Source organism: Mobula hypostoma, chromosome 5, assembly GCF_963921235.1.
Source record: "Mobula hypostoma chromosome 5, sMobHyp1.1, whole genome shotgun sequence".
Classification (NCBI taxonomy): domain Eukaryota; kingdom Metazoa; phylum Chordata; class Chondrichthyes; order Myliobatiformes; family Myliobatidae; genus Mobula; species Mobula hypostoma.
The window spans coordinates 192,338,581-192,348,319 of record NC_086101.1 but is presented as its reverse complement, the minus strand read 5'-3'; the positions used below and the strand labels follow the sequence as shown (position 1 = coordinate 192,348,319).

Here is a 9,739-nt window from a genome sequence, read left to right as displayed (position 1 = left end):
TGTTTCACTCATTCCACAAAATGAGTTTGAATGGCACTTCAAAGGTACTGAACTGAAGCTGCAACTAAGAACTTATATTGGAGCACAGTATGCCCACAATGTTCGGCAGAACAACACAGAATATACCAAGTGACAAAGCAATAACAGCAAAACAAGCCCCATTCCTCTCTCCCACTCACGCACATACACTGCCCTCTTACCCGAGGATAGGCCACGATCAGCCACCAGCCTCAATAAGAATGGAACAAGCCCCATTCCTCCCTCCCACAGACTCATGGATTTCTTTTCCCATCTCTCTCAATCTTGCAATAGCATTCTTATATTTATTTGGTTGATTAAGTTCAAGTTCAAGTTTAATTGTCACTCAACCATACACTTGAAAACAGCCAAATGAAACATTGTTCCTCCAGGGTCAAGGTACAAAATGCTGCACCAACAATCTCACACAGCACACACGGTGACGACAGCAGAAAGGCAACTAGTCACCAAAAAAAATGCAGCGATTTTCCGTTAATTGGGCCATCAGTTAATCAGAGCAGCCACTAACTTGGGACAACTCTTAAAGATCATAAACAAATTGAAAAAATAGCCGAGATTCCCTTCATTTATTTAGGACATTATGTCGTTTAATTGGGGCAAGAGATTGTTGCCGAACAGTTTCTAACTACCATCAGACGCCTGCACCTATGTGGCCGTTATACACTGCACCATGCTTAGAACAAACAAGTTTTTACATAGCATCAGTTGTGTGTGTTTTTGTTGAAAAAGCAGTGATTTCTGTCACTGGTAGCTAGTGAGAAATAAGCAGTAAGACAAGTCGGAAATGTTTTGCTCGCTGCACTTTCAATCACTCTGGCTTGGAGATGCCAGAAACGGCCGAAAGTGAAAATGAGAATATTTCACTAATTCAACAAGTTAGGGACTATGATGAATTTGAAGATATTGACAATCAGCTTGAATGTTACAACGAAAATGAAGATTTGGGGGATACAATTGCTAACAGCATTATATGAAGGCAGCCCATTATCTGCACCAGACTCTCCTCTCTCTCTGCATACGCACACACATATATATAAAACACACATACAGTGTGTGTATGTGTATATATATATATACACACACATACATACACACACACACACACACACACACATACATATATATACACACATACACATATATAGCCCAAGTCCCTGAGTGTCACGGCCTGCAGGGTGATGGTACAACAGTGCTCATCTCATCCTAGTGCATCTGGAGACAAACACATTCCAGCTCGTTGCTTGCACATTTTGCATTTAAGTTGTGTATAATTTTCAATAATTTATGTTTATGTTAACATGTTTGCCCTCATCTTGTTGTGTACTGAGTTCTGCTGCATAAAACTCATTTTCATGACTTGTGGATGTGAGCCCATGTCAACAACGAAGTTGAAAGTAAACTTAAATCTACGTCTGCTTGTTTTATTTTTAGCTCTGGTTTGAGTTCAAAAGGATGAGGGAGGATCTCATGAAAAATCACCGGATACTGAAAGGCCCAGATAGAGTGGACGTGGAGAGAATGTTTCCACCAGCAGGAGAGTCTCAGACCAGAGAGCAGCATGCTCAAAATGCTGGAGGAACTCAACAGGTCAGGCAGCATCTGTGGAAATGAACAAACACATTCGCTGTTTTGGGCCAAGACCCTTCATCAGGACTTTGCCCAAAAGAGCAACTGTTTATTCCCTTTTTTTGTGCTCCCCTTTTGCACTAGCTACCTAATTAATTTTTAATATAATTTATTGTAATTTAATTTTAATAAAATATTATGTATTGCAATGTACTGCTGCCACAAAAACAACAAATTTCATGACATATGCCAGTGATATTAAACCTGATTCTGACTCTCCACAGATGCTGTCTGAGCACCTTGTGTGTGTTACTCAAAGTTTACAGTATCTGCAGAATCACTCCTATTTAGGATCTGAGGACGCAGTCTCAGAATAGAGGGATGTCCATTTAGAACAGAGATGAGGAGGAATTTCTTTAGCCAGAGGGTGGTGAATCTGTGGGATTCATTGCCACAGACGGCTGAGGAGACCAAGTCTCTGGGTGTATTTAACACGGAGAGCGATAGGGGTGCCACGTAATGCTATTGCAGCTCGGGGCATCAGAGTTCAGAGTTCAATCCTGCTGTCTGTACGTCCTTCCCGTGTGCACATGGTTTTCCACCGGGTGCTCGATTTCTCCCCACAGACGTACCGGCTAGTAGGTCAGCTGGTCATTGTGAACGGTCCTGGGACTAGGCTGGGGTTAAATCGCTGGGTTACTGGGCAGTGCGGCTCATTGAGCCAGAAGACCCTGATCCACACTGTATCGAAATGAATAAACAACATTCCTGATTGGCAAGGGGGGGGGGCGTTAAGGGTTACAGGGGGAAAGCAGGACAATGTGGTGAAGAAAAATCAACCATGACGGGCTGGGTGAGTAAATGACGGGCCAAATGGCCTGATTCTGCTGCCAAACCTGTGGTCTCAGTGTACTCCACCATTAAAGCTCCTTACCCACCCCCTCTTTCTCACCTGCCTACCCCACACTTCAGTGCCGAACTCATCCTCCGCATGGTTTTGAAAAGGATTGATTATTCAGAGATACACTGCACTACGTCCGTGGGCTGTGGTAGGCACCCGCAGCGCCCAGAGGACGCGGGAAGAATGTATTAAAATTCTTACAGACGACACCAGGGTTGAACTCTGACGCCCCCAGCTGGAACTGCGTTGAGCTAACCGTGACGCTACTGTCCTGAACTTGCCCCACCCCATCCCACCCTGCACACTCGCCCCCTCACCCTCCCCACTGTGCGCCTGTGGGTGCCAGCGAGGTGTTAGTAGCCGCAGGCCGGAGCTGAGGGAGGGTCCTGCCGTTAGAGCTGGGTGGGGATGTAGGCTGGTGGGGTGTTAGGCTAGAGGGTTGGCTGGGTGGGAGTGGTGAGCATGTGAGGGGTCGGGGGACGCCTGTACCTGTCGACCAGGACCCTGGCTCCACCTCGTAACGGAAAGCCCACTGCACCGGCATCCTCCGCGCCACTGCTCGTCGATGGGAGAGAAACAATCGATCAGCACGTACAACAAAGCCCCCTCTCACAGAAATCTGCGGAGCCTGCATCGCCCCCTCCCACAGCAGCCCCCTCTCCCAGCTGACAGGGGGCGGGCTGGGGTAGGGACACACCAACAAACAGCGTCTGGCTAATTTAAGCGCCAAGCCACAGTAGAAAGATTTGCGTCAAGGTTGAGGGCGAAGGACAAGTTGGTGTTTAGCTCCCTATTCTATAAGACTTCACTCCCCTCAGCACTGAACTGACTCTGTGACTGTCCACTCACTCTCGTGGACTCAGTTTCGGTTCATGTTCTGTGGATTGTTTGTTTACTTTTTGACTGTTTGTGATTTGTTTTTTTCTTTTTCACACATTGGATGTTTGACTGTCTTTGTGGTGTGGGGTTTTTCGTGAGATCTATTGCATTTCTCTGTTTTATGACTGCCTCCATGAAGACAAATGTCAAGATTGTATACATTATACATAGTTTGATAATAAGTTTGCTTTTAACTTTGAAATGGGAGACAAAGCTGTCAACATCTGGCACCGGAAACAACTGCGAGCCTTGGAGGGACATTCCGGGAGTCTGCAGTCTAGAGAGGATGAAGGAGACAGTCGAATCCCACCAATCTCCCCTCCCAAGGCAAGCGTTTGTACAACACACATTGTATTAGAATAAATCTGTAGACTTCTCAATGACCTGATTTAATTGGCCAAATTTAAATTCCACAGCTGCCTCTGTGGGTATTGAACTCATGTCTCCAGGTCAGTAGTTCAGCCGAGAATTCCATGGAAGCACAGAAACTGAGAGGAGGAAGAGAACAGTGTGACCTGGGAACAGGTCCTTCGGCCCAACATGGCTGAGATGAATTAAACCAACCCCCTTCCGCTTGCACAGGGTTCCTATCCCTCCATTCCCTGCACACCAGCCTGAGAGCCTGTATTGTATCGGCCTGCAGCACACCCTGTCACCCACCACTCTCTGTGTGTAAAAAGAAATTTGCCCAGCACATCTCCTTCAAACCTTCTCGCTCCTGCCTTCAAACCAAGTGCTCTGGTGCTTGACATTTCTACCCTGAGGAAATAGATACAGTCTGTCTACTTATCTGAGCCTCTGATAATCTTATAAACCTCTATCAGATCTCCCCTTTCCACTCCCCCCTCCCCGCCACTCCAGAGAAAACAACCCGCATTTCTCCAACTCTACTGGTAGTCCACGCCCTCTAATCCAGGCAGCATCCCGGCAAACCTCTGCTCTTCCGCACCCTTTTATAAAAAGCTTCATTGATTCTGTCATAGTATTGTTCCATAGAGTTATTGAGTATGCTTACAATAAAATGACTCAGGGTTGAATATGGTGACATACATGTACTTTGCTAATAAAATTTACCTTGAGCTTTTAACATCCATCTTACAATGGAGCAATCAGAGCTCCACGCAATACACCAAGTTCAGCCTAACTGAAGTTTTATTCATTGCAACATGACCTCCTAACATCTACACTCAATAGCCCAACCAACAAAGACTAGCATGCCATTATACCTGCCTTACCACCCTTTCTATTTGCATAGCACTTCATGGCACTATGATCTTCTACCTCAGGGGTGTGTGCTTAGCCCACTGCTCTACTCTCTAGATACAGATGACTGTGTGGCTAGGCACAGCTCAAATACCATCTATAAATTTGCTGTGATACAACCATTGTTGGTAGAATCTCAGGTGGGGACGAGAGGGCGTACAGGAGTGAGATATGCCAACTAGTGTAGTGGTGTCACAGCAACAACCTGGCACTCAACATCAGCAAGACAAAAGAGCTGATTGTGGACTTCAGGAAGGGTAAGACGAAGGAACACATACCAATCCTCATAGAGGGATCAGAAGTGGAGAGGGTGAGCAGCTTCAAGTTCCTGGGTGTCAAGATCTCTGAGGATCTAACCTGGTCCCAACAAATCGATGTAGTTATAAAGAAGGCAAGACAGCGGCTATACTTTATTAGGAGTTTGAAGAGATTTAGCATGTCAACAAGTACACTCAAAAACTTCTATAGTTGTACTGTGGAGAGCATTCTGACAGTCTGCATCACTGTCTGGTATGGAGGGGCTACTGCACAGGACCGAAAGAGGCTGCACAAGGTTGTAAATCTAGTCAGCTCCATCTTGGGTACTAGCCTACAAAGTACCCAGGACATCTTTAGGGAGCAGTGTCTCAGAAAGGCAGCGTCCATTATTAAGGACCTCCAGCACCCAGGGCATGCCCTTTTCTCACTGTTACCATCAGGTAGGAGATACAGAAGCCTGAAGGCACACACTCAGCGATTCAGGAACAGCTTCTTCCCCTCTGCCATCCGATTCCTAAATGGACATTGAACCTTGTGGGTTGGGTTAAGAAACTGCAAGGGTAAAAGGACCCTGATATATAGGCCTCCCAACACTAGCTGGGATGTGGACCACAGATTACAATGGGAAATAGAAAAGGTGAGTCAGCAGAACAAGACAGAACAAGCAACTAAACAAGCCCCCATTTCTCCCCCTGTCCACACACATACAGGGTCCTCCAGCGTCCAGCGCCCAGCGTCCAGCGTCCAGCCCGCAGCAGACTCGAGCTGGAACCTGCAGACACTGGGCTTCAACCTCCAGAGATTCAGACTCAGGGCTCTGCCTACTCAGAATCTTAGAACACGGCAGCACATCTAGTCCGTGTGGACTATTCATCTCCGTAGTCCCATTGACCATCAGCCCTCCATACCACTCCCATCCATGTACCGCATGAACCTATCCAAACTGCTCTTAAAGTTTGAAACTGAAGCTGCACCCACTACTTGCGTTGGCAGCTCGTTCCACCCTCTCACTACCCTGAGTGAAGAAGTTCCCCCTCATGTTCCCCTTAAACATTTCACCTTTCACCCTTAACCATGACCTCTAGTTCTAGAACCACCTAACTGCAGTGGAAAAAGCCTGTTTGCATTTCATCAACATCTTTATGGCTTACCGTATGACGTTTCGGGTAGGTGGAGCTCGTCAGTCTGGGAAGGCAGTCCATCTAACAGAGGGAAAACTCTGATTTCAAACCTCCGCTGCCTTGTGGCCATACCCACTCATGGGAAAGGCTTCAGGAATAAACCCTGAGGACACATCCGGAGCTGGAGTCCCTAAGGCAGTCCAACGTTGTCTTCAACCTCGCTCTGACAACTCCTGCGACGACACTGGTGCCAAGCTGTATCGGCCCTTGCCCTTCCCTTGGACAACATCGGTGTCGTGGAGAGGGGAGACGCAGCATGGGCAACTGCCGGTCTTCCATACAACCTCACCCAGGCTTGCGCCCTGGAGAGGACACTCCAGCATCACCTCACCGCGACAGCACAACTGAAGCAAGATTTTCCAGGCGCAAATCCATGGTCTTGTGAGACTAACGGATGCCACCACTGTGTGACGTGGGCGCTTACGGTTTTCCATCAGTCTTTATTCTGAGGAGTTCTAATGAGCTCTTCAAAACTTTTGCCTGTCCATCCCTTGGTGTAACTCATGAATGTCATGCACTGACATTTTCTTCCATCAACTTTTCCCGTCACGACAAGATGTTCGAGCTTCTCTTTCCTCAGGACACCTCCCCGAAATTCCACCTGCTGTTTCCTGACTGATGATCAGCTCGTTTCTTATTCCGACTTTTCACAACACTCCCTCATTTGTTACTCCGTCCCTTCCGTGATATTTTCATCATTCTCAAAAACCACATTTCTGCAGCTCCAAGTCTTCCCTCATTGTGCTCTGATATTGTCCAACATTCGCTTCCATGTGTCAGCGTGGGATGAAAGTAGCCCCACAACACTCTGAGTTTTATACCCAGAGAAATTATGTTATTCTTTAGTACTTTGCTCAAGCACTCAAACATGCACTTAGCAATCCCAATCCTTCTTCTCAAGTCGTCACTTTTTATTGTCATTTTGACCATAACTGCTGGTACAGTACACAGTAAAAACGAGACAACATTTTTCAGGACCATGGTGCAACATGAAACAATACAAAAACTATACTGAACTGCGTAAAACAACACAAAAACTACACTAGACTACAGACCTACTCAAGACTGTATGAAGTACACAGAACAGTGCGTGCATTACAATAAATAATAAACAAGACAATAGGCACTGCGGAGGGTGGTAGGTTGGTAGTCCGATGGCTTGGGGGTAAAGCTGGTACATAAATAAACAGCTGAATGGCGGTGTCCGGGATTCCATCCATTTTTGTACTCCCACTGAGTATTTCACTGGAGCCAGTTGTAGTCCAATTTAATGTCCATTGGAGAGCAGAATGGGTGGGAGAGCCGGCCGGCTAGGACTTGCTTTTCTCCTGGCACGTTCTAGTTTCATTTACCCTATCTATACTACTCAGAATTTGTACACCTCCATCAAATCTCCCCTCATTCTCCTACGCCCTATGGAATAAAATCCTAACCTAGTCAACCTTTCCCTGTAACTCAGGTCCTCAAGTCCTGGAAGTATCCTTGTAAATTTTGTCTATACTCTTTCAATCTTAATGATATCTTCCAACTCCATCTCCATTCATGTCGCTATTTTGCTGTGCCCTTTTACAGCTGTCTACACTGTACACCACACCACAAATCTTTATGTCGTCAGCCACCCAGCCACCCACAATTTCAGCCAAGTCACATATATACTGTATCTTGCTAAAGTCTTGACACACATATATATAGCTAGGGTGCCTAAGACTTTTGCACAGACCTGTATTTGTCAACATGGAGGGGAAAGTGAGTTTGTAAATCTGACGGGAATGAAGGATGTTGGGAATGGTGAGGGTAGAGTGCCGCGGGAGGGGTGTGGGACAGGTGGCAGAGGAGTGCCAAGGGTGGAGGGTAACACAGGTGTAGACACACCCAACCCTGAGACACCAGGCAAGGTCATTTAATTCCAAACAATTAGTTTATGATCATTACAGAATGTCTCTCCGGTGCTCCCTGCTCCCTCCCCTCTCCCTTCCCCATGTCCCAACCATGACTCTCCTCTCCCTGCCCCCTTCCCACTCTCAGTCTACAATAGAGACCCATATCAGAATCAGGTTTATCATCACTCACAGATGTCATGAAAGATTTTGTTTCTTTGTGACAGCAATACAGAGCAATGCATAAAATCACTACAGTATTGTGCAAAAGTCTTAGGCACCCTAGCTATGTATGCGAAGAGGCCTGTTGTTTTCTTTGTAGTTGAACAATGAATGATCTACTTGTATTTTATATAATTACTTATAACCAAGTAACTGCTTGCGATAGTTCCTCGTGGCTGTAGTATGCACATAACAGTTAATATGCCTCTAGTGCAGCGGTTCCCAAACTTTTATGCCCTGGTGTCGTGAGTCCTGCGGGCTACTGCAGATTGCCGTAGAGCAAAGGGTTTCCAGGTCTCTTCAGCACCTGTATTACTAACTGTCCTAACTGTCTTTTCTTTAACCTTACTGGCACGGGTTTTCCACTTTCTGTGATTATTTAATTCGGACTCTCATTTAGCAATCATTGTGGGGTCCATGTGTGGAGAATGATTTGTCTCGTGGTGTCACTCAGTCGGGTCACCGATGCTCTGTTGGTATTCCCATATATAATCTCTCGTTTCTATCTCTACATAGGAGTCTGCTATTCCTCCGCTCCCGGGTTGAGTTGTCGCCAGTGCTCGCCGTGACAGAGTCTGCTGTTCTTCCGCACCAGGATTCAGTCGTTACCAGTGCTCAGTGACAGAGACTGCCGATCCTCCACTCCTGGCTTCGGTCGTTGCTATAGACTGAGGGATCCACGGAGTCTAAGTTGGGAACCCCTACTCTTGTGGTTATGCGAAGTATAATTCCCGAAGCTTTGTCCTACACTAGGTAACTGTTTTCTCAATGGTTAATTTTCATCCCAGTATTGACTAAGTGCTTTCTAACTAGTCTATTGTTATCAATGGATTTAGGTGGAATTTTTCTTATCTTTGGGTATAAGAGTAGCTGTTTTATCCAAGCTGCCATCTTTTAGATCTCCCTTCTTCAAGCAGTAAGACCCCTATCACTGTTCTGTTCCCGTTCTTTTTGTTCCATCAACTCTTAATAAAAGAATTGTGAAGCAAATCATATCAAATCAAATCAAGTTTAATTATTATTCAACCATAAGTGGATATAGCCAAATAAAACAGTGTTCCTCTGGGGCCAAGTTGCAAAACATACACAGCACATTCAAAGAAGCCAGCACCAAGAATTGCACCGATCGAACACTGGAGGGTAACACTGACAGTAGAGGTCAGCCCACACCCGAGCACAGGCGCCATGCTATATCACCGCTGACGTCTCCTCACCTGGACTGCAGCAACAGGCAGGCCCACGGCTTGAGGCCTAGTCCTTGCTACAACTGAACCTCTGCAGCTCCCAAGTGGTTTATGCCTTGTCCTGACTTCTAAAATACAACTGAATCCAACAGGCCCCACAGCACCAATCCCAGCACAAAACATTCAATCCATTCATTTCCAACGTGGATGAACCTCCATTTCCAAAACCACTCTCCCCTCATACCCCTCGATGTCTCCCGTACCTGGAAATCTACTCACCTCCCTCTTAACGATAAGCAGATTTGCCCTCTAGTGCAACAACGATCTGCTGGAGGAACTTGGCGGGCTGAGCAACATTGGTGTTGGGGT

The 9,739-nt window shown here is 46.3% G+C and overlaps 1 protein-coding gene and 1 long non-coding RNA gene across 5 annotated transcripts in view; one reads left to right on the top strand and one right to left on the bottom strand.

Annotated features, from left to right (window-relative positions):
* LOC134347248 (pikachurin) overlaps nucleotides 1–9,739 on the bottom strand; it is a 105,347-nt gene that overhangs the window by 69,733 nt on the left and 25,875 nt on the right. For 2 of the 3 annotated variants that reach the window (XM_063049597.1, XM_063049598.1), the window contains exon 8: nucleotides 2,996–3,061. The exons of the other annotated variant lie outside the window; for it this stretch is intronic. In XM_063049597.1, coding sequence (XP_062905667.1) covers nucleotides 2,996–3,061 — 66 coding nt within the window. The remainder of the gene's footprint in view (nucleotides 1–2,995; nucleotides 3,062–9,739) is intronic. 3 annotated transcript variants of the gene reach the window in all.
* LOC134347249 (uncharacterized) overlaps nucleotides 2,214–9,739 on the top strand; it is a 35,779-nt gene continuing 28,253 nt past the window's right edge. For both annotated transcript variants that reach the window (XR_010018114.1, XR_010018115.1), the window contains exons 1-2: nucleotides 2,214–2,458; nucleotides 8,703–8,939. This is a non-coding gene — a long non-coding RNA (uncharacterized LOC134347249). The remainder of the gene's footprint in view (nucleotides 2,459–8,702; nucleotides 8,940–9,739) is intronic.